The 27,226-nt window shown below is 40.8% G+C and overlaps 1 protein-coding gene across 1 annotated transcript; it reads left to right on the forward strand.

Annotated features, from left to right (window-relative positions):
* Positions 1-151: 151 nt before the first annotated feature.
* FAM162A (family with sequence similarity 162 member A) lies at positions 152-27,226 on the forward strand. Its single transcript, XM_037153802.2, has 5 exons — positions 152-292; positions 18,891-19,013; positions 20,725-20,833; positions 23,949-24,057; positions 26,969-27,226. Exons 1-5 carry the CDS (start codon positions 259-261, stop codon positions 27,059-27,061), a joined length of 468 nt encoding a protein of 155 aa, XP_037009697.2. The 5' UTR covers positions 152-258; the 3' UTR covers positions 27,062-27,226.

A 27,226-nucleotide genomic window follows, 5' to 3' on the forward strand; every position in this document is an offset into this window, starting at 1 on the left:
GAGGTGGCGCCCGCTAGACGCCTCGCCCCCAAATTCTCGGAGTCAGTCACGTTCCGCGCGTCGCGCCCGGTAGGTCCCGCAAGCCCCGCCCACACACTCATTGCGTCATGCTCGACCCACTCGCTCCGCCCTCACTTCCCACAGGTCCAATCACCATTTCTGTCTACTTTTTTCCCCTTTGCGCCCCTCGGTGACATTGAGTACTCCCGCGCCACCGCCTTCCTGGAGGTGCTGTGCGGTTTGAAGGAGTAGGCGACCATGGGGAGCCTCCGCGGCCTGCTCCTGGCGGCGGGTGAGACGCGGGACTGGATGTGGGGGTCAGGCAGTCACCTTGGCCACTGGGTTTGGAGGAATCTTGTAACCTCCCCAGGCCTGGTAGTGGCGTGGTGCCTCACGCTCCCCCCTCTAGTTGCTTGGAATCCTACCCTCATGGTAGTAATAATGGGGGAGAGAAAGGGCTGAGCGAGCAACTGCTGAGCAGACAGTGGGGGCTAGCCCGACGTAACCTTCGCACCTGGCTCCTAACCACATTGCTCCCACCAACTTCGTGAGCCCTTGATCCCCCGTCCCTTTCCTCCTCTCGCATCACCAGCCTTCTAGAAGATCAGCTTTTAATTCGTCTGCCATCCTTAAAACTACTTCATTGCTTGATTCAGTCCGCTTTCCACCCTAATCTCTCCCCTCCCTCCGTTACTTCTACTTGAGTATTGAGCCCGCCCCCTCATAACATCTCGAGTTTATCCCTGCATTCAGAGAAAATCCGTAGTCTGGGGTTTCCTCTCCATTTAGTGTATGATTAGATAAAGGATTTAAGGTCTCACAGTTGTTTTCTTACCATGGGGGATTTCTTTTAATCAATTCTGCAATTAAGTACTTTGAATTTCTTGGAGTGTTATGTAAATACAAGATCTGCAGTTTGTTTTCCTGGTAGACATCTATATAATGGGTATTTGGAGTCAGAGCTTAACTAGCCTTGGGGAACCGGCTGAGTTTTTGCTTAGTAAGGGCTAAGAAATCAGCATTTGCCTCTTGTCTCAGCCCCAGGGCTAACCACTCTTCTATACCTTTACAAGATTTGATAAGGCGAAATGATTGTTCTTTTATTCCTTGGTACCAAATTACTAAAGAGACATATAATTCAAAATTTAAAGGAAGAATTGCCTCAAACTTTGCTATGGAAATAATACAAATGTATATTGTAAAGGAAGTAATGTTATAAAAAAAGTTATCCTTTACATACAGTTTATTTTGAGTTCCAATGGAGAATGGACTGGAAAACATGGCTCAGACTGGGGAATATTGTTTACTTCTTTTACAGCAAATACCCTCTCCACTAAAAGAGATTAATTTCATTGATTTGTTCAATCTGTTGAACTAACTGGCCTAAAATCTTTTGTATACAGTAGTCTCTTCTTATTCGTGGTTTTGCTTTCCACCATTTCAATTACCCATGAACATATTAAATGGAAAATTACAGAAATAAAGAATTTATAAATTTGAAGTTGCGGGCGGTTCTGAACAGTGTTAGGAGAGACCTGGTTCTTCTTGCTGACACATGTAAAGAGTTACAGATAAGCAAATCTATTAGCCTGTAATCAGTTTATTAGTGATTCGTTCCCATGCAAAAAAACAGGACTGGGTAGAGTAGGGGGTGAAAGGAAAAGTTTCAAGGCAAAGCAGGTCACAAAAATTGAGGGGCTGAAGACTCGGTTGCCATGTCCCCAGGCAGCCTGAGGCCAGGGTAGCCAGAGGCCCAGTGGTCCAGTGGCCCAAGAGCCAAGAGCCCCAAGAGTGCCCCAAGCCCCAGAGAGAGAGAGAGAGAGAGACCTTTGTTCTGAGGATTTACATAGCTGGTGGGATAGGAAGAAAAAAGTTACATATTGATTAATGGGTAAGTCAGGTGCCAGCTTTCCTGGGGGATTGTGACTACCCAAACTTAGGTATGTATGGGGGTCTGTGAGCCAGAATCCTCATCTTGTTCCAGACCCCATTTGTTCATCCTGCTGCAAAACAAATATGTGACAGGAGGCAGTTAATTAAAATTGGGACACTTTCCAAAGTTAGTTATGGGCTCTTTCCGTAAGCATCAGGGACTCCCTCGTAAAACAGATAGTGACCAGAGGTAGGCAATTAACCAAAGTTGTATTAATGGGCTTCTTTGGGCACCGAGGACCCTCTCCTGCATTCCAGGCCTTGGGATGAAAGCACAGTTTCAAGGCTTTCCCAGATAGTGGAAATGCTGTATAGAATTTCAAAGACTTCCCTTCTTTCTTGCTAACAGAGTGTTTCTTGTGATGTTGGAACACCTGGTGATATTATCAGACCAGTCTCAGGACTGCTGAATTAGTGAGAGATATCTCTCCTTCCTCCCTCTGCCTCAGTTTACTATTTATTCTACCTAATTGGTAAAAGGTGTTTCCTAGCAACCAGGATGCTAGATGCTGGCCAGTAACAATATTGCAGTCTCAGAGTTCTTCCTATGCTGTCTCCTGCCTCAGTGTGATTAAATCTTGCATCTCTCCACCCATCTCTCCCCAGGGTCCAGCTATTTACTCTGTGTACACTGTCAGATTGTTAGGCACTTAGTAGCTGTCTCCATTGTTAGATTGACTGTTGTGATATTGTAGTGCCTGTGTTTGAGTCACCCTTACTTTACTTAACAATGGCCTCAAAGCACAAGAGTAATGATGTTGGCAGCTCAGATATGCCAAAGAAGCTGTAAAGTGTTTGTGCATGTTAAAAAACATAGTATATGTAGGGATGGATACCATTCATTGTTTCAGGCATCCACTGGGGGTCTTAGAATGTTTTACCTCATGGCAAAGGGGGGACTACTGTATTCCTTTCTAACTATTGTAAGCCTTTTCAGCATGGTAAGTGAGAGAATCATTGCTCTGTAAAAAAGCTAAAATAGACGGAGTGAGAGGGACTTTGACTACACAGGAGCTAAGACTGAAAGTGTATAAGTGGTTCATCTTCTTGCCTTGAGAATGTATTTATGCATTATAAAGATTCCAAAGCCTGCCCTGGCTGGTGTGGCTAAGTAGATTGAGTGCTGGCTTGCAAACCAAAGAGTCGCCAGTTCAATTCCCAGTCAGGGCACATGCCTGGGTTGCAGTCCAGGTCCCCAACAAGGGGTGCATGAGAGGCAACCACACAATGATGTTTCTCTCCCTCTTTCCCTCTCCCTTCCTCTCTCTAAAATAAATAGGTAAATAAAATCTTTAAAAGAAAGAAAATTTAAAAAAGGATTCCAAAGCCTCTCAGAGTTTTAATGTTTAAGAAGTTCAATATTGGGCACTCAATCAAAACAAAGTTCCTTGAGCAATTTAAGAACTATTTTATTCCAGATAGATCCACTGAAGATGTTATATGGGCAACTCTTTCCAAATGTTTTTCTCTTAGTGTTTGTTGTTCTGTGAACAAGTCCAAATAATTTGCTCACCCACCTTTGCCCATTTTATAGCTAAATACATTCATGTACATTATTTTTACTTGACTGATTTCTCATAATAGCCTTCTTAGGTAAGTCTTATCACCTCTCCATTTTACAAGTGAAGAAACATAGGTCAGAGGGTTAAATGGCTTATCCAAAATCACTTCACTTCACAATGTTAGAGCCAGGAAATGAGCCTGTCCTCTGATTCTGGAACCTGTGCTCTTCGCCTTAGTCAAGCTGTCTATTCACAGTAAGTGTGTATATGTATTTGTCATGGCTCATTGGGTCTCTGATGTAAAATGAGAGTCATGAACTGTCCTTTTACTTATGAAAAGGAGGCACACATTCATATGCAGTTGGACTTTCAAGTAAGAAGACTGATGTAACAAGCAACCTTAACCAAATAATGTAAAGTCTCTGCTTTCCACAGATTTAGTCAACCACACATCAAAAATACTAAAAAAACAAAAGTTCCCTTGGTGCTGATTTATACTGTTTAATTAGGTCTATGATGGTTGTATCTCTACTGAACAATTAATGACAATTGACAAATAATGACAATTTCCTTGTCATTATTTCCTAAACAATATACCTTAATATCTATTTACATAGTATTTACACTGTATAAAGTATTGTGAGTATTCTAGAGGCTATTTAAAGCATCTGGGAAGATGTGCATAGATTATATGCAAATACTCTTCTATTTTATATGAGACTTGAGCATCCTTGGGTTTTTGTTATCTGAGGGGGTCCTAGAACCAGTGTCCCTCAGATACCAAGGGGCCATTGTGTATCTCATTTATCAAGTGTGTTAATAGGAATAAGATACTCTAGGTGAGTAAAATTTCAAATAGCCAAAGCTTGCTTAATCCTTTAAATGATGGCCTTTTATTTTTAATATTTTCTGTTGGAAATCTTTGCTATACTCCCTTAGCAAACAGAATATGGACTTTTATGGCCTGAATTTGTTTTGTAGATACAAGTCGGGGTTACCAGTAACTTGCAATTCTTGGACCACTTCACAGATGAGATTCCCCGTAAACCTCTGAAATTATAATACATATAAAATTATATTCAAATTTCGATGTTTACATAGCTATTTACAGAGAGTGAGTCCATAGTTTGCATCCATGACTGAGATCAGTTCGCACATTTTCAGTTAAAAAGCATCGTTATAGATGATTTGCAACTAAATACCTATTGACCCATACTGGTGTGGGTTCCATGAGGATGAAGACTGGATCTGATTTGTATTAACTAAATCCAGAGCACTACTCACTGTCTAGCTCATAGTACACAGGCAATATATATATATATTTTTTGATGAGAGACACTAGGAAGTATCTTGGAACATGCTCAGATAAAAGGTGAGTTATCTCAAAGTAGAATAAAATAGATTGAAACTTCAAGTCATTATATCTTTCTACCGAATAATTATTAGGGCAAAGGAATGGAAGGGCCTTATAAAAATGTTTCTTCACACCTTCAGAAAAGCTTTATTTCCCTAAACTCCTTTGATTTATCAGCAGGTTTTAAATGAATTTATTATCACTTTTATACTAATGCAGTGGACCGTGGCAGCTCCTTGTCAGTTTAACCCGCATTGCAGAGCATTAGAATCAAGGTATCATCGAAGTCCTGCAGTCCAGTCCCCTAATTTTAAAGATGAAGGAACTTAAGACCCAAGAAGAAAATTGGCTTGCCAGGGTCACACAAATACAAAGGTGGGCCATAACCAATAGCTCCTGGCTCCTATGTGGATTTTTTTCCCCTATATTCATTGTTTGTTTTTTTCATTTTTAAAATTTTATTAATTATGCCATTACATTTGTTCTGTTTCCCCCCTTCATTCCCCTCCACCCTGCATACCCCTCCCCCACCATCCCCCCTTTAGTTTATGACCATGTGTCTCAAGTTCTTTAGATTCTGTATTTCCCCTACTATTCTTACCCTCCCCCCTATCTATTTTCTATCTATGGTCTGTGCTACTTATTTTCTGTACCTTCTCCCCCCTTCTCCTTCTCCCGCTCCCCTGTTGCTAACCCTCCATGTGATCTTCATTTCTATGGTTCACTCCTGATCTAGCTGTCCTCTTAGTTTGCTTTTGTTTTTTTGTTTGTCCTTGCTAACCAACCCTAAGTGAGTACATGCCCCTTTTTCCTGCTCCGGTATTGCATATCAGAGATATTGCATATCTGTCCCTCCAAATTTTGCCAGCAGGTTTGTGTAAGCACACACTTTGTATCCTGTACACCATGAAAGCTCTAAAATGAGTGGTCTGCCACTCCTAGGCCTGGAGTTGACTGTAGTGAACATTTATATAGTACACCTGGAGAGCTTATACATGACAATATATGTTAAGTTTTGGGTTACAGGGCAGGTTTTCAGTTCTATGGTGTCCTGGAGCTGGTTCTAGTGGCTTTGTGCACCTCTCTTCCCAATCACAGTCCGAGATGTTGTATTGGTAGCTCAGAGTCTGCCATGGTGAGGGTTATTGACACACTACAAATCAGGGCTTTCCCTTGCCAGCCCTGCCCAAGAGCCAGCATAGCACTCAGAGAAGGAAGTAGTGTAGGTTCTGATTACCTACTGAAGGCTCCACTGAAACAGAAGGGATGGGAGGGGTACATGAGCAAAGGCAGGGGTAGTGATGAGTCTGGAGTGGGGAAGGGGGCAGGGCGATGTATCCTTATATGATCATCTGCATGATGAATGAGAAAACCCATGAAGTTGCCCCACAGATCAGATATGTATTTTCAATTCCTCAGAAGCACCTGATATCTATAGCTAATTATACCCAATTATTAAATGTCATTTCAATAAAACCAAAATGAGCCCTTCAAGTTCCTAAAAACAAAAGCTTCCAATGGACTAAGGACAAACATTAATTAGTGCAGTCATTCAAGGGGTTATGGCTGTTCCTTAAGGAATGCAAGTTCAAACCTGTCGACACCAAAAGTAATCATTGTAGATCAATTTATATGTAATTACACTTAATTTTTTAACAGGATAACATAAAAACAGTCTTTCCACAAGCAAAAAATGTGGAAACGTTAAAAAAATGGGTCATTTTTTAATGTAACTGATAAGATTTTATAGGCTGCTCTTGGAAACTGGGTCTTGCTAGAGAGAATCCCTTCATTTGGTGGCTTTTCTGCATGCACCTGACTGGAGGACCAGTTCTTCTGTGTATTTTAAGAGCTCACCAAAACATAGGACATGCTATATATAGGTAGTAAAAAACAGGCTAGAAGATAAAAAGCCCATTTGCACCATCCTTCTTTCTGATGAAATGCTGGAATATCTGCATTCATGATGGTTGTAGGGTCATTTCCTGGTCCACTCATCATTGGTCTACTCATATACCTCCAAATATGAAATGCCATGTTGAGGGATATATTGAGACCCAGCATAAGCCACTGCTGCACCAAGAAACAATACAGAAGAAAGCATGGTTGAGGTGTTCTGAAAGTACAGAAGGATTCAGGGTGTTACACTGGTCTGTAGGATGACTGTAATCAGTCTTCAGCTCATCAAATGGTGCCAGATGATGAAGAAGGTGATTGCGCCAGCATATAGCAGAAGGCCATGAACATGAGCACCATGACTGGGGAGGAGGAGCAGGGAGCAGGGCAGGGCCCTCTGGGAAACCCGGCTCTCCATTTATTTCACACACCTCACTTGAATACAGTGCAGGGACACCATCTAAAGCGAGGTACCATATTTGCGACTTCCCACTCCTGCTGCCTTTACCCCTTCTCCCCCCACCCTAGGCCTGGCTGGCATTCTGCACTCAGATGTATCTTCCAGAAATACCATTGCTATTTTTGTTTCCCTGCTCAAAACTGCTTTGCCTGTTTCCTAAATCATTTGGGGGGAAGAGCAGGCAAAAGGCCTCTCACTGTGGGGGAGCCACAAGTGAGAGCCACAATACCAGACACAGAGGGAGCTGGGCCAGTGTCATCACTTACATTCCGAGCCCTTGAACGCTACTTGGACCTCAGTAACAAAGCAGGGTTAGGCTTGTGAGTGGATAGCAGGGCAGATCCAGAAGTCCATGTCAAATACAGGAGCAGAGCAAGTCAGATTTGAAGCCACATAGATCGGTTCCTTGTCCGAACAGTAGTAGCAAGCCAATCGGGTCTGATAACTGACAGAGCTCAAAGGAAGTTAGTATTTCAGGTTTATTCATTTGTTTAGTTGTGGTCAGTCCTTAGTGCAGTTCAGCGCTGCTTCTAATGTGGAAACTAAATCAATGGTCCTCTAAATGAGCTCTGGGTGGAAATAAGAGCTCCAACTTATTTAAATGACAGACTTACCCTGATTTAATCATTCTTTCTGCTAGGTCAATTAGAGTAGCTATAAACATTTGACAGGGCAATTCGTCATAATTATACAGTATTGACGAGATAGTTATGTATATGAACTATGCTACACTCAGGATAGGCGTACATGTAGCCTTTTCCTCCTGAGACTTAAAATTGACTGATTCACGAAACAAACTTTCAAAGTACCTTCCTCAGACTCACCCTTTCCTATTACAGCAAACGTTTTAGGACTGAAAATATCCTATTTCAATTCTAAAAGGATTCAACAGGCATTTGCGGATATCATGAGTACTGTGTAAGTATTTAGATTAGAAAATCTTTCCATGGGGCATGAAAAAGGAATATCATTGCCCCAGAAATAAGCTTTTCCCAGTGGCGGTCATGGCAGCAGCTACTGGCCTTCTGGAAAACTAGGAGAGGAGAATGAGGGGATTGGGCAAACAGTCCCACAGCGCCAAGGCAGGAGCAGCTCTGCAGACTCTGGTCACTCCCTGTGAGGTAACTGGGCAATGGCTGCATTCCCCCAACGAGGGGCAGCCAGCAGCTGTGGAGGAGGGATGTGAACTGAAGCCTCTTCCACAGGGGGGTGAAGAGGCAAGGCAACTAGAGCAGTGCACACTGCGGTCATCAAGGACTGACTAGTGTATTCGAGACTGACAGCTGGGCATACTCCACAGGGATTCCAAACTTTCAGTGCAACAAGTGAAAAATAACATACACAGAAGTTGGAAGTAAAGCTGAGCTTCTTGTCAGTAAATTAAGTGTTGCCGAGGGATTTATTTGGGGACCAACTGGAGATGTTGTATTAAGCTCTTCCGCTGCGCTCTGGGCATTCATGAAGCTTATGTTCAACGGGAACTGTAGCTGGTTGTGAAGAGCTGTGATCCTCAAACATAGCCACACTTTAGAATCACTTTGAATCCTTCAAAGAATATGAAGGTCTGGGTCCTAGTCCCAGATATTGGGATTTCACTGGTCTGGCATGGCCCTGTGCTTTTTTTTTTAGGTGTTCTGATGATTCCCATTGGCAGAGTTTGAAATCCAGTTTTCTAGAGCAGTGTTTTTCCAACGTTAGTATGCATAAGCATCACTTGGAGGGCTTGTAAAAACATTTTTCTAGGCCCTACCTCAAAAGGTTCTGAAGGTTTGGTGTGGGGGTCTGAGAATTTGTATTTCTGTGACGGTCCTGGCTGAGGCTAACTAGCCCTGTCCTAGACTTTAGGAGAATATATGGTATTGGTTTCCATGTGTCTGGGACACAGTGAGTACTCAGCAGCTGTTGAATAAATATGGGTGACTTTTTGATTCTCAAAATTTAATGCTTATACTATCAACCATGCTAGGTGTGATGAGGTATAAGCTATTATGTATAATTTTCTTGTTTCCATCAGGGTACACTTGTCAGATGACCTTCACCTGCACGTCTTTGGTCTGCCCTGGACTGGGCACATCTGCTAATGTACCCCACTCCTTTTTCTTTCCCATTCTAAAAGCAGACTGGGGTGCAAGCGAGTGATATTTTTATAGCAATAACCTCAAACCTCTCCAATTTTTAATAGTAACTATCAAGTAAACATAAAGTATTTGTAAAATATGTATAAAGTAAAAACAGAAAGATGTAATTAATAATACCCAAGTACCCATATTTTTAATATATTTTTATTTTGGAATAATTTTACAGGAACGTGGCAAAGATAGAACAGAGTTCTATGTAGCCCTCACCCAGTTTCCCCTAATGTTAATATCTTACTTCACCACAGTACATTTGTCAAACCAAGAAATTGACACCAGCACATTACTATTAGCTGAAGGACAGACTGTTTGGTTCTCACCAGTTACTCCATTGTCCATTTTCTGTTCCAGGGTTCGGTCCAGGGCACCACATTGTACTTAGTTGTCATGTCTCCTCAGTCTCTTCTGGTCTGTGACAGTTCCACATGCTTTAATGTTTATTATCTTGATAGTTTTGAAGAATACTGATCAAATATTTTGTAGAAAGTCTTTCAATTTGTGTGCGTTTGATGCTTTCTCATGATGACACTAGGATTATGGGTTTGGGGAACATGTTTTATGACTGGTGACTTTGTCCTCTTTGTTTCTTTCCTGTGAAGTCACTATTTTTTTCCTTTCCATACTCTGTTCTTGGAAAGTAAGTCACTGGGTCTGACCCATACTCAAGGGGGAAGGAATGCAGGAGGGAAGATTATTTACATATATTTGTGATTTCTCTTTAAGGAAAATTTGTCCCTTCTTTATTTATTCATTCATCTAGTTATTATTTATATCAGTATGGGCTCATATATGTCATGCCTTGAGTTTTAATCTATTACTGCATTATTATGTTCCTCAAATTATTTCATTGCAGGCTCTATCAGATCAGCTCCTTTGTCCCTTTACATGCCCCATCCTTTTGGTTTCTGAACACTTTTGTTCTTTCTGGTGCTACTGGATGTTCCATATTCATCTTGTATTTTCTCTGCTGCATTTTAGAATTAGCTATTTTTCTCCAAGGAGCTCCACTTCCTTTTTTTGGATGATGGTTTTAAGGAACCAAGATCTGGGCATTGAGTGTGTGTACTGCTACTGAGTCACTGATTCCAGGCCCACTCAGTGGGTAGAACTGGAAAATATGTATATGTATATACTAAGCCATGTGTATACAAACAATTATGTCTGTATCTGTCCACCTATCATATCTTTATATAATTACAGATATATAAATAACATATAAGTTTATAAAACTAAAATAGTTGGTACAGTGTTCTGACTCTGTTCCAACACCACAGGTTTTATTCTAGTTTTCCACCCCTGCTTTTGGAACTCCTTTCTCTGACAGTGAAAAAACTGGCTCTCATTTTGTACCATGTGGTTTGGTTTTGTTTATCATCACTCAAAGACATGCTTATTGATTTTAGAGAGAGAGAAAGGGAGAAGGAAAGAAACATTGATGAGTTGCCTCTTGACCATGTCTCGACTGGTAACCAAACCCACAACCCAGTATGTGCCCTGACCAGAAATCAAACTCGCTACCAGAAATCGAACCAAGCCACTCCAGCCAGGGCAACCATTTGTTTACTTACTTGTTTAGCCCTCTTATGCTTGTAAAGTAGTTTTAGAATTGTTAACCCATACTCATAGTAAAAAAAAGTTTGCCAATTAGAGTTTGCCAATTATATATGGTTCTTTTTGTTTTTAGTCTTACATTTTATAGTCAAAACAATATTTTCCAAAGGTACTTATGTCAGCTGCTTTTTTTCCTCCACTTTGAAGGTTATGAGGTTGGATTGTGTCATACATTTCTAATATAGTTACATACATTTGTTACATTCTGCATTTCATCTTGGGATTTCTCCAACATCCTGGTTGATGTTTTTATTTATTTGTTTATTTATTTATTTTTTAAGAGAGAAAAAGGAAGAGAGGGAGAGACACATCAATGTGTGGTTGCCTCTCGCATGCCCCCTACTGGGGAACCTGGCCTGCAAGTCAGGCATGTGCGCTGACTGGGAATCGAACCCAGTGACCCTTTGGTTCGCAGACTGGCACTCAATCCACTGAGCTGCACCAGCCAGGGCTCTGGTTGTTATTTTTAAATTTGCATATATTAAAGCTCTTTGTGATGTACACTTTTATGAGCTTTGACAAATGTCATTTTTTAAAGCAAATCATTGGCAAACTTCATAGCTAGCAACATACTTGCAACACACCTGACAACTGATCTTGACAAAGATTAGGAAACACTAACTTAGATAATTTTTTAAAAGCCTCTTTGTTGCCTAGCATTAGTTGAACCTTCATTTATCATCACTGATTCCCAGAGACTGGTCACGTCCCAAGTCACATCACTGATGCTTATCTCCAGGAAGGTCTTAAAAAATTCTGAGGAAAAAAGGCATCCCCACCTCTCTGCACTGCCCATCATGAATTTGGAAGTGCTTTTTAGAGAAGGGAAGGGACAGAAGGGTGGAAGCCAGTACTCCAACCAGCCTCATCCCAGCTGACCTAACTAGAGCTGCCAGGCTTCATCTCGACTTCCTGCTGGGACCCTAGGGACGCAGAGCTGTCGGCCTGGGACAGCCTGCACGGTCACCCAGAGGGCTAACGAGCTGTTTCCCTTTTCATTTGTATGTTCGTTTTCAATTCTGGTCCACCGGAAAATGGAACATTTTTGGCTTGGATATCTGGGGCAAAATATTCTGCCTCTTTGAGATAGAAATAGAAGGTCTAGATGGTGATACTAAAACTTTTATGCTTTTTTTTTGTAATGGCAAAATAAAACCTGAGCTCACATCAAGTACTTCATTTTTTTAGTTATGTCAGATTTTTAAAATTATTTTTTATGTTAGTCTGTTATTTCTAATATGTATAATAAGATCATATATATGTATGTTTTAATCAGCATTTATACCTTAAGGAGTTAAAAATTATTGGCATACAGTATGAAGTTGCAGTAAGAAAAAGTTGGGAGATATTTTCTGATCTAGATAAACCCCTCATACCTTCAAGTCCCTACCCCCACCTCCACCTCAGGTACTATAGTCTCAAATCCGACTTTTTTCACCGTATTCAGTGTCCCAGAACCTGTCTAGGGCCCTTGCACTTACTATTGTTTCTGTTTGGACTATCTAACTATGTATTTTCTCTCCAGCACATATTATCTAACTGTATATTTTTTCCTCAATATGATGTAAGTTCTGCTGACATAGATTTTTACCTGGTTTTGTATTTTGTCTGGAACAATGCCTGATACATGACAGGTACTCAGTGATCATTTGTTAAGAATCTGCAAACATGCATTTTATTTGTGTGACTGATAGTAAGTAGGTATAATGTTGGCATTTTTGCTTTATTATTACCTAAATTTCTACCCTTCTTCACTGTCTGTTCTGTTCCATTATCTTAAGTTGCCTCTGCTCTAATTAAGAGGGATGGGGAAGGGCAGCCACCAAAGGAAATAATTGTTGATTCTTTTTTTAAAAATTTATTTATTTGTTGTTCAAGACAGTTTTCTGTCTTTTACTCCCATCCCAGCCCCCCTCCCCCAGCTATTTCTGTTCCTTATTTAGAGAGCAGAGTCCTTCCAGCTCACTGCCTGCCAGAAGGGAATGGGACAGGGTGGTGTGGGATGGGGCCTCGTGGTCTCATGAAACCATTGCTTCTCTGGGGAAGATGAAAAAGTCCTGGAGATGAAGAGTGATGACAGTGAATTGTACTGATGGTGGTGCAGTCTGAATGTGCTTAATATCACATAATTGTACACTTAAAAATGGTTAAAATGGGCCCCAGCTGGTGGGTCTCAGTGGATTGAGTACCAGCCTGAGAATCGAAAGGATTGCTGGTTTGATTCCCAGTCAGGGCGCATGCCTGGGTTGTGGGCCAGGTTCCCCCCCCCCCCCCCGTTGGGGTGTGTAAGAGACAACTAATCGATCGATGTGTGTCTTGGACACTAGTGTTTGTCTCCTTCCCTTCACCTCTCTAAAATAAATAAAATCTTTTTTTAAAAAATGGTTGAAATGGTAATTTTGTGTTATGTATATCTTACCACAATTTGTTTTAAAAACACAGTGGTTCTCAAAGTGTAGTTTGAAACCATAAGTAGCAGTTTTACCTAGAAACTTGTTAGAAATGCACATCCCCAACCGCTACACCTCAGAACTGTTGGTTCTGAAACTGGAGGTGGTATGTCCAGTGTTTTAACAAGCCGTTCAAATGGTTCTCATGCACACCGAAGTTTGAGACCACACAACTAAATAATTTTGTTTTAATCCTGAGAGCCATAAAAAAAACTTCTGAAAAGCTTCATAGAATTTTCTCATGCTCTGGTAACTGCGTAATTATCTTGGGCAGAAAAAGTGTTCTGGAAATGTTTTGAAGATTAATTTTTTAAGTAGTGTTTCAAAAAAACAGCCAAACAACGTTTAGAGTGCCTGCTGTGTTTTAAGCATCTGGCCAAGTGCTCTAACGTTCGTTTTTCCATTTAATCTTCACATCAGTCCTGGTGAAGTAAATGCTACATGAACCACATTCGAAATGAGGAAACAAGCCCAGCTCAACTGTAGTGTTTTACTTGCTTCCAGTAAGTGGTACTGATGGTGTGGTCACCGAAACCCAGGCAAAGCTTTCTGGCAATACAAACCTAGAAAACTGAAATAAATGAGGCCTCTTGAAAGAAAGAGAGAGAGAGACAGAAAGAAAGACAGAAAGAAAGAGAGAGAGAGAGAGAGAGAGAGAGAAAGAGAGAAAGGAAGGAAGGAAGGAAGGAAGGAAGGAAGGAAGGAAGGAAGGAAGGAAGGAAGGAAGGAAGGAAGGAAGGAAGGAAGGAAGGAAGAAGGAAAGAAAAGAAAGAAAGAAAGAAAGAGAGAGAGAGAGAAAGAAAGAAGGAAGGAAGAAAGAAAGAAAAGAAAGAAAGAAACCGAGATCAAGACTGCAGGTAACCACAGATCTTTATACAAATAGAGGTTCTGACTTGTGGTATGTTAGAATAAGGACTTCTGAAACTCCACTCCAATATAAAAGTAGTGAAAATATTGCCAAAAATACTTAAAATCAATTTTCACAGACCTCTAGAAAATAACCAGAGGCTTCCAACAGTCTGACTAGCATTTCCCCAAGAAAAAGCACTTAATTATGGTAAGAACGGCAAGCCTTGTGCAATTTCAACTGATTCCTCTTTCCTCTCAGTTTCACAGTAGTGTTGAAAACTAATGGCCCTACAATCACAGGAGCCATGGAATCCAGCAGCCTAGAACGGACTTGCAGTGGCCCTGAACCCCCAGCCCCGGAGACTGTTACTGTTTGACCTGTCTGGCAGTTCCCTGGGAACCTCTATACTCACAGGTCTTTTCCCCTTTTTATCTTCTTCCTTTCCTCTCCCTCCTCACCTTTTTCTCTTTTCTTCTCTTTTCTTTCCTTTTCTCTTATTTTTACCTGATTCAGAGCTAATTCAGTGCCAATAGCTCCCCTGTCCCAGAACCCCCACCCTGGAGCATGGCCCAACACAAACACAGTCCTTCAGCAAAGGCTGGCAAACCTTTGGTGGAATGCAATTAAAGAAAGAAATCACTGTTCAGTTATTGGCTGACCACCAAGGCCACATAGAATACAGACTTATGTGGCAAAACACAACAACACAAGGGAGTAAAGGGAATATAGATCTGTGAAATAGAATGGAGTCAAAAATAAGCCCTCACATATTTGGTCAATTGATTTTCTATATTGTGCCCCCAAAAAATCCCAGCAGGGGAAAGAATCATTTTTTCAACAAATGGTGCTGGGAGAACTGGATAATAATAGGCAAAAGACTGCAGTTGGATCCTTTCCATATACAAGATACCAATATTAACTCAAAATGAATCACAGTCCTAAAAGTTAAACTATAAATTCTTAGCAGATAACATAGGAGTAAACCTTTGTGACCTTGTCACAAAGCTCAAGCAACAAAAGATAAAATAAGTAAATTGGACTTCATCAAAATTTAAAAGTTTCTTATTTAAAGGACCTCGTCAAGATAGTGAAAAGACAACCCATGAAATGGGAGGAAATACATGCAGTTATATATAAGATAAACAGTTTGTATCCAGAATATATAAAGAACTCTTACAACTCAGTAATAAGCAGTTAGGAAATGAGCAAAGGAGCTGAAAGAACATTTTCCAAAGAAGATACACAAATAGCTAATACACATATGAAAGATCCTCATCATCATTACTCAGTAGAGAAGTACAAATCAAGACCACAATGAGATACCATTTCATACCTGGTAGAATGGTTTTAATTTAAAAAATAAAAGTAAGTGTTGGCCAGGATGCAAGAAATTGTAACCCACATACATTGCTGATGGAAATGTAAAATGCTACAGCCACTTAGAAAATGGTCTTGCGGCTTCTCAAATGATCAATTGTAGAGTTACCACATGACCCAGCACTTCTCCCTCATAGTATATGCTCTAAAGAAATGAAAATAGATGTTCCCTATAAAACTTGTACACAAATGTCCGTATCAGCAATAGCCAAAAAGTAGTAGCCAAAAAGTGGAAACCACCTGGATGTCCATTGACTAAAGAAATTCTGGGATATCTTTGCAATGGAATAAAATCTGTCAATAAGAAAAACTAAACACTGCTAAAATGCTACAACATGAATAAACCTTGATAACTTGCTAAGTGAGCCCTGGCTGAGTAGCTCAGTTGGTTAGAGTATCCAATATGCCAAGGTTGCAGGTTCGATGCCTGGTCAGAGCACATAAAGAATCAACCAATGAAAGTTAAATGGGTGGAACATCACATTGGTGTCTCTTCTCTCTCTTCCCTTTCTCTCTCAAATGAAAAACAAAAATACTATTTCTGCATAAGAACAGACACATGGACCAAGGGAACAGAATAAAGAGTCCAGAAACAAACCCAAGTCTCTATGGTCAGTTAATATTCAACAAAGCAGGCAGAAACACAAAATAAAGTAAAAATAGCCTCTTCAACAAATGATGTCAGGAGAGCTGGACAGCTACATGCAATACAATGAAATTTGATCATCAACTCAAACCATACACAAAAATAAATTCAAAATGGATAAAGGACTTAAATGCAAGTCAGAACACCATAAAAGTCCTAGAGAAGAACATAGGTAGGAAAATTTCAGATATTCCATGCAGCCATATTTTCACTGATATGTCCCCCTAGAGCAAGGGATATAAAGGAAAGAATAAAAATACAGGATCCATCAAAATAAGAAGCTTCTGCACTGCTAAAGAAAACAGCATTAAAATGAAAAGAAAACCAACTGTATGGGAAAACATTTGTTAGTGATAACTCGGACAAAGGCTTGATCTCCAAAATATATAAAGAACTCACATGACTCCATTCCAGGAAGACAACCCAATTAAAAAATGGGCAAAGGATTTGAACAGACACTTCTCCAAGGAGGACATACAGATGGCCCAGAGATGTATGAAAGGATGCTCAGTATCACTAGCCATCAGAGAGATGCCAATTAAAACCACAGTGAGATACCACTTCACACTGGTGAGAATGGCCATTATAAAGAAATCAGACCAGAAGAGTTGGAGAGGTTGTTGAGAAAAGAGAACCCTAGTGCACTGTTGTTGGGATTGCAGACTGGTGCGGCCACTGTGGAAAACAGTATGGAATATCTCAGAAAACTAAAAATGGAACTGTCTTTTGACCTGGCAATTCCACCTCTAGGATTGTACCCTAGGAACCCCGAAACACCAATTCAAAAGAACCTATGAACCCCAATGTTCATAGCAGCACCATTTATAATAGTCAAGTGCTGGAAGCACTAATGGCCCATCAGTAAATGAGTGGATCAAAAAACTGTGGTACATTTACACAATGGAATACTGTGCAGCAGAAAGGAAGAAGGAGCTCCTACCTGATGTGGACCCCAGCCAGCAGAATCTGTGTGTTGTAGCTGCAATAAACAAACACATGGACTACAGAAGTCCTGTGGAGAAAAAGGGACAGCATGGCCACTCTCTTGAGGGAGAGGGCCACGACCCTTCCCTGGACAGGCTATTATTGCTTTTCTGGGCACATTACATCCAGTATGGTCCTCATTTACTATGCAGAAGTTTGCTTAGGTGGTTACCTTTTACAAATGACAGAGAAGAGGATGCTGCTAATCACATCACAGAAGAAGGATGTTTGCAAATGCAAAGGGAAAAGTGGTTGAACTGGTTACACTCATCCTTGGGAGGTTTAGCATAGATTAGGAAGTTACTTTAAAGATATGCAGTACACATACTGAAGTATATACGGAAGAACTAATACAATGTTTGGGATTTGCTTTAAAATAACCCGGTATGGAATAAGGAGCGGGTAGGGTTCAGATGAAACTATTTATTGGCCGTGTATTGATAATAGTTGAAACTGGGTGCTAAGTTTGTAGAGGTTTGTAATACTACTCTCTATAGGTGCTTAGAATTTAGATTTTAAAAATTAGCCATGGCTGGTGTGGCTCAGTGGATTGAGCTCTGGCCTGTGAACCATAGGGTCACCTGTTCAATTCCCAGTCAGGGCACGTGCCTGTGTTGCAGGCTGGGTCCCCAGTAGCAGGTACGTGAGAGGCAATCACACACTTATGTGTCTCCTCCTCTCTCCTTCCCTACCTCTCTTTCTAAAAATAAATAAATAAAATGTTTTAGAAAAATTTGACAACCTAGACCCTGGCTTGGTAGTTCTGTTGGTTAGAGTGTCATCTGGATATGCCAAGGTTGCAGGTTTGATCCCCAGTCAGGGGACATACAAGAGTCAACCAATGAATGTATAAATAAGTGGAACAAAAAGTCAGTGTTTCCCTTTCTGTCTCTAAGATCAATCAATAAAATAATTAACCTGTATATTTATATATAACTTTATAAATTTATATATGTATAATTTTAAAATTACACATAATTCATGACTACATCCATTTAATTGGAGAATTATGGTCTGGAAGGAACAGGTTTTCTAGAACCCGTTGTAATTGCAGCTTCCTACCCATAGTTGACAAGAATAGTATTGGCAACTTGATGTGTTGGTTTATCATGTCTGGGAATTTGCTAGTCTTTACCTAAACAGCTGGGTGCTATAATACATAGTATTTCCACAGAACCATTATTGTTATGAAAAGACATGTGAGACGTACTTTTTATAAAACTTGCAGCTGATAAAATGTTGTAAATTCCTAACTTTCTAATCAGCAACACATGTATATTTTAAAACGACACCAAACTTAGCACCTCTAAATAGAGTGCATGTGTCTTACAAGTAGAGTAGTACATTCATTTTCTTTTTTTAAAACATTTTACTTATATACTTTTTAGGGAGCAGAGAAGGGAGGGAGAAAAAGAGGGAGAGAAACACCAATGTGCAAGAGATACATCTGTTGGTTGCCTCTTGCATGCCCCTAACTGGGGAACCTGGGCTGAAACCCAGGCATGTGCCCTGACTGGAAATCGAACCTGTGACCTTTTGGTTTGCAGGCCGGCACTCAATCCACTGACCCACACCAACCAGGCCTATATGCATTTCCTAAATGAGTTGATTTTGTTAAATATATACCTTGCAGGCATGCTCATTTTGAGACAACAGATTTTCTTTCTCTGAAACATTTTTCTCTCTTTTCTAGGGAATTATTTTAGGTTATGTGAAAAAGATGCTTTCTCATTTCTGAGGCTTACCAGAAACTCTGATTTGAAGAGAATAAATGGTTATTGCACCAAACCACAGGAAAGTCCAAAACCTCCATCCCGTAAGTTCTTATTATCTTTTCTAATCATGGACTAGGCAGGAGGACAATTGGAATCAAAAGAACATACGGGACAGGCGGTGGCAGGGGGCACTACATCCTACTGTCATGTAGTTCAGGTCTCCCAAATTGTACTGACATTGGCTGTGCTCACAGGTAGCGATGATTCTTCATTTATCTCATTTGTCATGTTTATTTCTCACCTCAAAGATTGGACTGTCACTTTTTGTAGGAGAATAGATGCACCAAAGTAAACAGTAGTTTAGAAATATTTAAGGAACCCCAAAGATAACTAAGTCAAGAAATGATGTTTTGGGTAAAATACAATCTGGGCTAGGCTCTGGGTTGGGCGCTAACATCAGCCACGTTTAGTCCTGTCCCTAAGTCAAACCCTTCTCTTGCCACCACTATAGGAAGAAGGAGCGTAATTAATGAACCGTAGGGTCCTAAGAACTGTTTGCCTGTTGCCTCTTCATGAGAGTACACGTGAGCTAAGCAGGTCTTGGTGAGTGGAAAGGAACCATCCTCAAAGAATATTTTTATCAACAGCTTAAAAATGTTTATACCCTTTGACCTGGTATTGCATCTATCCTAAGGAATAATCCCTACATACAGGAAAAGTTTTAAGTGTAAAGATGTTTCCATTTTTATGTATGATAAGAAAATGAAAAATAAATCTAAATGTCAACTAACCCAGGAATGATTAATTACATATGTCAGATCTGCTTGATGAGATTATGCAGCTATTGGAAATGGTGCTTAGGTATACCATGTACTAGCATGGGAAATGTGACAAAGTTACTGAACAAAGCAGAATACAAAATTTTAGATTGTGTATATGCACAAGCATGATCCAGGGATAAATCACACATGCATACATACTTACAGGGATAAGAGTTAGGAAACACACCAAAATAAAAATATATGGATTATGCTATGACAAGAGAATTAGAGATGATTTTTACCTTTTTCTTTTTTTCCCCACATCTATCTTTCTGAATTATCTTCAATGGGTATATGGCACTTAAAATGGGAGGGGAAAAATACTATAGTGAGAGCTGTATCAAGTGCTAGAAGTTTTAGATAAAACTACAGTAGTGCTATTTCTATACTTCTCAACCTCTTTTCTTGCCTTTGGTTCCTTGGGTTTTTTTCCTATTGACTTTCCTGTTCTTTTGCTGTTAACTTCTGATTAAGTAAAAGGAGCAGCATAAACAAAGGCGTGGAGGGGGACTGAGTGGGACACGTAGGTAACGCGGTCAAGGAGCAGGTCTGTCCCCGAGAGAGATGGAGGCAGTACATAGCATTTGGGTGAGATTATCTCCAAGGTCCCTTCTACGTTGACATCCTGTGATTCCCTAAATTTTCCTCCTCCTCGCCTTCAGTGACTTCCCCTTTCTTTAAAAGACTTTCTCTTACAGTCTGTGGTTTTGTACCTTTCTTATTTATCTGCCTCTTTGGCCACTCCTTTTCCCCCTGCTGCCTCTTTCTCCAGAACCCTGTCTGGGTCATGCCCAAGGCTCAGCCCTTGGCCTTCTTCTCTTCTTTTTCACCTTTACGGATGATTATCTCCACTCCGGGCTCATTAATGAAACCTACTCAGATGGCATATATTTAGACCCGGTAGTTCTAAAATGGCACAAATAACATTTTTTTGTTGTTAAATTTGAGAGTCATAATCTCACATGAGTAAGATGTCTTGTTTTTCTCATAGACACTTACACCCACCGAGTGCCATTACACAAACCTACGCACTGGGAGAGGAAGATCCTGATATGGGCAGGTCGCTTCAAAAAGGAAGAAGACATCCCAGAGACTATCTCGTGAGTGCTGTACTTAGGGTTGTAAGCAGCTTTTATTTCTCACTGATTTGTTTTAAAGGAAAAGCAGTTCCTCTGAGTCTATTTAAAAACTTTTAACCAAATTTTAAAACAGTTTTCACATTTCCCAAATGTCTCCTCTTTATCAAGTATCTGGAATAAAAACAGTGCTAGGAAGCCAGTGTCTTATCATCATTGTGATGTAGTGCCAGTGAACAGCAGATACTCTGAAGTCTACTGGTTAGGTTTCTTCTCCTGCCTACAGAAATGTGACTAAACAGTGATGTTCACTCTTCATAGTTTCTTTTAATCCGGGCGTATCAGTTACTAGTGACAATAACCATATTCTATGCAATTCACTCAAGTGCTCAGACATTGGCATAAAAGTATTTCCTGGATCTCTGGGATGCAGGAAAGAGTGCCTTCTGTCACCAACTTCCTTAAACCCAGCCTGGCTGGGATCTTGGGACTGTTACAGAGTCTGTAGATGATGAGGACATGTTCCTCTAACGCAGTTTCTCAACCTCAGCCCTCTTGACACTTTGAGCCAGATAATTTGTGTTGTTGGGGGCTGTCTTGTGCATTATAGAATGTTTAGTAGCATCTTCATTGGCCTCTTCACTCCTTTATATGCCAGTGGCACTCGTTAATGACAATCAGAAATGTCTCCCTCTGAGGGGACAAAAATTACTCCCAGTTGAGAACCACTGCTTTACTGATTGGTTTGCATCTTGGCCAACAGAGATTCTGAGAAACAGAATCTCTGGTGGGGCATCATCCTGCTCAGAGACGGGGACTTGGGACAAATCTAGTCATTCCCTTCTCACAAGAAAACTACTCCTGTACCTTCTGCTTTCTGGTTTCAAGTCATGATTGCAAAAGATACGGGTTTATTAAGGGGGTCTTTGTCAGAAAGATAAGTAGTATTTGCCTTCTGTGTATTTGCCACAATACCTTTAAAAAAGAGTCCTTCTGTTTCTGCATGTCAAATTAAATAGCACATTATTTTTAAGGGGAAAAATTATTTCAGCGGGAAAGCCCTACTCCGTCTTTGCTCAAGTGACAATACACACCTGAATTTCAGTGACATCAGGTGCGTGCCTGTCCCAATCTCTTCATGAAAGTCCCAGCAGAATACAAGCTCGTATATACCTGTGGACCTAATAGGTGCTATATAGACTTTGCTATGGAACACCTTCTTCGGTTGGCCCCAGATCTGTATGTGGTTCCCAGATCCCCTGTAGCCCAAAGCACTAGCTAGTGAGTTACCCTAGGAGGCCTTTTTCTGAGCCCGGGCAGCCATTTTTCTTTGTGCTCACAGTTCTGAACAGGCACTGAACTTGCCCATCATGATGACTCCCTATAGAATGGAGGCAACATCACGGCCTTATTTATGTGCACTTTACTATTTTTAAAAAGATCTTATTTTATTAATTTTTAGAGAAAGGGGGAGGGAGGGAGAGAAACATCAATGTTTGAGAATCATTGATGAGAATCATTGATCCGTTGCCTCTCACACCCCCCAACTGGGGACCGAACCTAAAACCCAGGCATGTGCCCTGACCGGGAATCGAACCAGCAACCTTTTGATATGTGGGACAACACCCAGCCTACTGAGCCCATACCAGTTAGGGCTTTGTAAATGTTCCCTCAAAAGTAAACTGTATCACTTTTCATGAGGATTACAGTACTTCAGTTGGAAAAGTACCAGTTCACATAAAATATTGTCAACAAGGGTAGTTAGTTTGTGGTTGGGGGATCTTAGATGCTCCTAATAGAGCAACTCGGTGTCCTTAGCGGTAGTCCCTGGTTTCTCCCAGCCGCAGGCCCAGCCTGCTGTCAGTGCCCGGAGCACTCCATGCGCATTGCTGCTTCAGCGGGTCCCAGCTTGTACATCGCAGTGCAGATGCTTTGGGGCTGCTCCTCCTGCTCCTGCTTTGTCCCAGAGCCTGTGCTTCCTTCCAAGCACTTTTAAAGCACTTTTTGTTCTTTGATTTAAAATGTAATGTGTTAAAATGGGGGTGGGGAAAGTAGTTAGCACTCCAATCCCTTTATCTAGAGATAATCATTTCCTATTTATAATCCACCAAGTAGCCCAGTTCTTTATCCTGTGCCCATTAGGACTCTAAAAAGATTTTATTTATTTATTTTTAGAGAGAGGAGGGGAGGGAGAAAGAGAGGAAACATCAATGTGTGTTTGTGTCTCCTGTGCCCCCTACTGGGGACCTGCAACCCAGGTATGTGCCCTGACTGGGAATTGAACCAGCAATACTTTGGTTCACAGACCGGCACTCAATCCACTGAGCTACACCAGCCAGGGCTCTTCAGACTCTTTCTTGTTTGGCCTCTCAGCTTTCCCACAAGAATGATAATATAACCTTAACCCTTAACTTTCTGTTAAGGCACATGGCTCTGTATTCAGTCGACAGGTTAGAAGAGGCACTTGCCCAAGAGCTAAAATTCACTGTCACTCAATTTTAGCAAAATATTAAAAGATAAACATTAAGGAAGTATTGTGTAAAGGGTCTTTATACTGTTTCAAGGTATTTTCAAGTCTCCTGATTCAAGGCAGAGTACAGAAAAGTTGGGTATAAAGAGCACATTAACTCGCTCCCATATTTTTCTCATGAATTGCACTTTTGTGTTGAAACTTTGAGGCTCATTGCAGTATCCGTTGTCAGGATATTATTCAGAGAATCATTATATAACAGAATATCTTCTTGAGAACCTCAAGGAGAAACAGCTACTGGCTCCACTTTTAGCTTTAGCTGCTAGTGTGAAACTTGAGAGCCAAACTCGGGGCCCACCATAGCAAGCATAGATTAATATGTGTTGCCTTTTGGGGGGGTACTTTGTTCCTGGTTTCACTTTCTATTTTCACACTTTCTCCTTTCTGTCCTACTTAAAATTTGTGCTATCTTATTGTATTTTATATGTAAATATAAAATGAGTTGTGAACATGCCCCATTGTCACTAAAGTCCTATAAGATCTCTAGGCCCCACCTCCTTTTGTATATTTATAGGCCCCGCTCCGCTTCTGATTTGTGATACAGAGCTTTATATCCTGCTGGCAACTTCAGAAAGTGAACTTTCTCTCCTGACCTCATTGTATTATTAGGTTTGAGATGCTTGATGCTGCAAAGAACAAGGTCCGGGTGAAGATCAGCTATATAATGATGGCCCTGACCGTGGCAGGATGCATCTTGATGGTTATCGAGGGCAAGAAGGTGAGAGTGGACTTCCTCTTTAACTCTCTTTTCCACAAGAGGCAATCAGGGATGGACCCTCCTATTTATTCTCTGAGAAGAGGAGGCTACTTCCTGCACAAGAAATTATAAGACACAAAGTAAGATACAGTAGGGACAAACCTAGCAAGCCTAGGATATCATGTCTGGGGATAAAGAGCAAATCCTAACCTTGGCAAAGAGAAGGACTAAATCTTGTGCAAAGTAAAAAGTATTTAGTTATCCACAGATTTGATAAATAATATGAACTAAGAAATAACACTGACACATTTAATGATTGCTCTATGCATGCTTGTAAAGCACTGTCAGTACATGGGCTTGTTTCTCCCCCTTTTGACTGCCTTAATCCTGGTGAGCAGTCTTACCACATTCTTTGCTTTGAGCTCAGCCAAGCTGGGCCATATGTGTAAAGACCATAGCTGCTCAGCAGTACATAGGAATTCAAGTCTAGAAATCACTGTATTAACATGGATAATCATTAATAACTATAATGAAATGGCCTGTCTGCCAAGTATTATACTTCGCTGTTATCTCTTTTGAGCCTCACAACACTGCAAGGTAGGTACTATTATTAGGACCTTATTTATAGCTGAGGAAACATAGCTTAGAAAGCTTTAGTACCTTGCCCAAGGTCATGCATCTCCCCAATGACAGAGCCACAGTTTGCACCTCAACCTAACTGAGGTGCCAGTAAAATTGCTCCCACTTACTGAGTGCTTATGTATAGCAAGCAGTTAAACTCATTTAATTACAATAACCCTAAGAACCTAGGAGGTAGTTTCTCTTATTATGTGTTTTATAAAAGAACATGAAGCTTAAAAGATGTTAAATAGCCCTAGCTGGTGTGGCTCCATGAATTGAGTGTTGGCCAGCTTGTGAACCAAAGGGTTGTCGGTTTGATTCCCAGTCTAGGGCACATGCCTGGTTGCTGGCCAGGTCCCCAGTAGGGGGGGTGCATGAGAGGCAACCACACATTGCTGTTTCCCTCTTTCTCCCTCCCTTCCCTCTCTAAAAGTAAATAAATAAAATCTCTTTAAAAAAACATGTTAAATAGCCCTGGCTGGTATAGCTCAGTGGATTGAGTGTGGGCCTGCGAGCAGAAGGGTCAGTGGTTCGATTCCTGATCAGGGCACATGCCTGAATTGTGGGCCAGGTCTCTGGTTGGGGGTGCATTAGAGGCGACCACACATTGATGTTTCTCTTCCTCTCTTTTTCCCTCCCTTCCCATCTCTCTAAAAATAAATAAATAAAAATCTTTAAAATTTTTTAAAAAGTTAAATAATTTCCCCAAAGTCACATGGCTAATTAAGCACCAAGATAAAAATTGAGAACCAAGTTTGCAAGTTATCAAACTTCATACTGTACTATCTTGTAATTAAAATGTAGTTACTTTTATATGCAGCAGCAATGGTCAGATGTTTATTTATTTATTTATTAATTAAAAGATTTAAGTTAGTTATTTTTGAGAGGAAGTGAGGGAGAAAGAGACAGAGAAACAGCGATGTACGAGAGAAACATCGATAGGTTGCTTCTTGTATGCGTCCTTACCAGGGAGGGACCGAACCTACAGTCCAGGCACATGCCCTGACCCAGAATTGAACTGGCGACCTTTTTTTTGCAGGACAGTACTCAACCAACTGAGCCACACTGGTCACGACCAAACCTTTATTTTAATACCTTTATTTTATCACTGCTTCCCTTTGGAAAGAGATATCTTGTATGTATTATCACATTTAAAAGGTTTTTCTCCCAATCCGGTGATAACTGACCTCCTTATCCCAAGAGTCTAGAGTAAAAGGAAATGAACTTTCAGCTCTCCTTGGAGTCTCTGAATGGAAGATACTAGGATCTCCTCTAGCCTCATCCGAGGGTATATACACTGTGTTCATTAAAGAATTTTATTTATTTTTAGAGAAAGGGGAAGGAAGAGAAACATCAATGGGTTGCTTCTTGCACACCTTCAGCTGCGCTTGTGCCCTAACCAGGAATCACACCGGCAACCTTTCCCATCCACCCACTGAGCCATACCAGTCAGGTCCACACTGTGTGCTTTAGAGTTTCTCTCTTGTTTTGTATCATAAAACTGTATTGCTTGCTTTTTATGGAACTATTTCTAAAAAATTGGTAGATGCCACTGGAATGGGAAACTTGAATTTAATGTCAATCAGAAGAGAGAAATTAGCCACTCTATGGTTTGTGCTCACCCCCTACTTACCATGCACAGTCTCCTCCCCTTTCCATACCTAATTCTTTACATATGAAATCACAGAGATAAGAAAATACTACCTTATAGGGTGATAGTGTCACTTGTTTGGTATAAAAATATTGAAACTGGTCTATTAACATAAGCTTCACAGGGAGGGAAGCAAGGGAGGAGGATGGGTGCCTCTCCCACACTGCTGTTTGCTCTCAAAGGGTGGAGTAGTAGGGTGTATGTCGCTGGAAGTCATCAATGGTAGGAGTTGGTGAAGTCTGGGATCCCCAAAACTGAATGTTTTAGGTAAAAAAAAAAGGGAGTAAGGAGCTAAGAGTGTGGAAGTTTATAATGATTTGGAGGAAATAATGGTAGCAACAAAGAAAAGCAAAAGGGAAGAAAAGGGGATAAAAATGGAAAGGAGAAGGTATTTAATATTGAAGGCAGGAAAAAGGAAGAGAGGCTAGAAGATTGAATGAATGAGGCCGGAAGGAAGAGCAGTGCTTGAATGGATGGACTACGGTACTGGGAGGCATTAGAGGAAGCAGAAGTCACCGGCGGGGGTCCTGCGGGGCCCAGCTTGCAGCAGGCCTGTCCATTTTTGTCCTGCTCTAGGTACCCTGCTGACGTCAGTGCAAGGTAATGACATCACTCCCAAATGGGCATAAATAATTACTTGTTCAAATTGTTTCATTTTAGGCTGCCAGACGACATGAATCTTTAACAAGCCTGAACTTAGAAAAGAAAGCTCGTCTGAGAGAGGAAGCAGCGATGAAGGCCAAAACAGAGTAGCAGCGGTATCCACGTTGGCTGGATTTTGAAAATCCAGGGGATGTTTCAGCAACAGCCTGTATTAAAGACTGTCGTATGAGGATCCACATCGTGCAAGCATGGTTGGTACAAACATACCATTACCCTGTTTTGCTCTAGAGGTACAAATAAATTTTCTTAAAGAAC

The sequence above is a fragment of the Artibeus jamaicensis genome, unplaced genomic scaffold, assembly GCF_021234435.1.
Source record: "Artibeus jamaicensis isolate MK-2021 breed Jamaican fruit bat unplaced genomic scaffold, CSHL_Jam_final contig_3126, whole genome shotgun sequence".
NCBI lineage: Eukaryota > Metazoa > Chordata > Mammalia > Chiroptera > Phyllostomidae > Artibeus > Artibeus jamaicensis.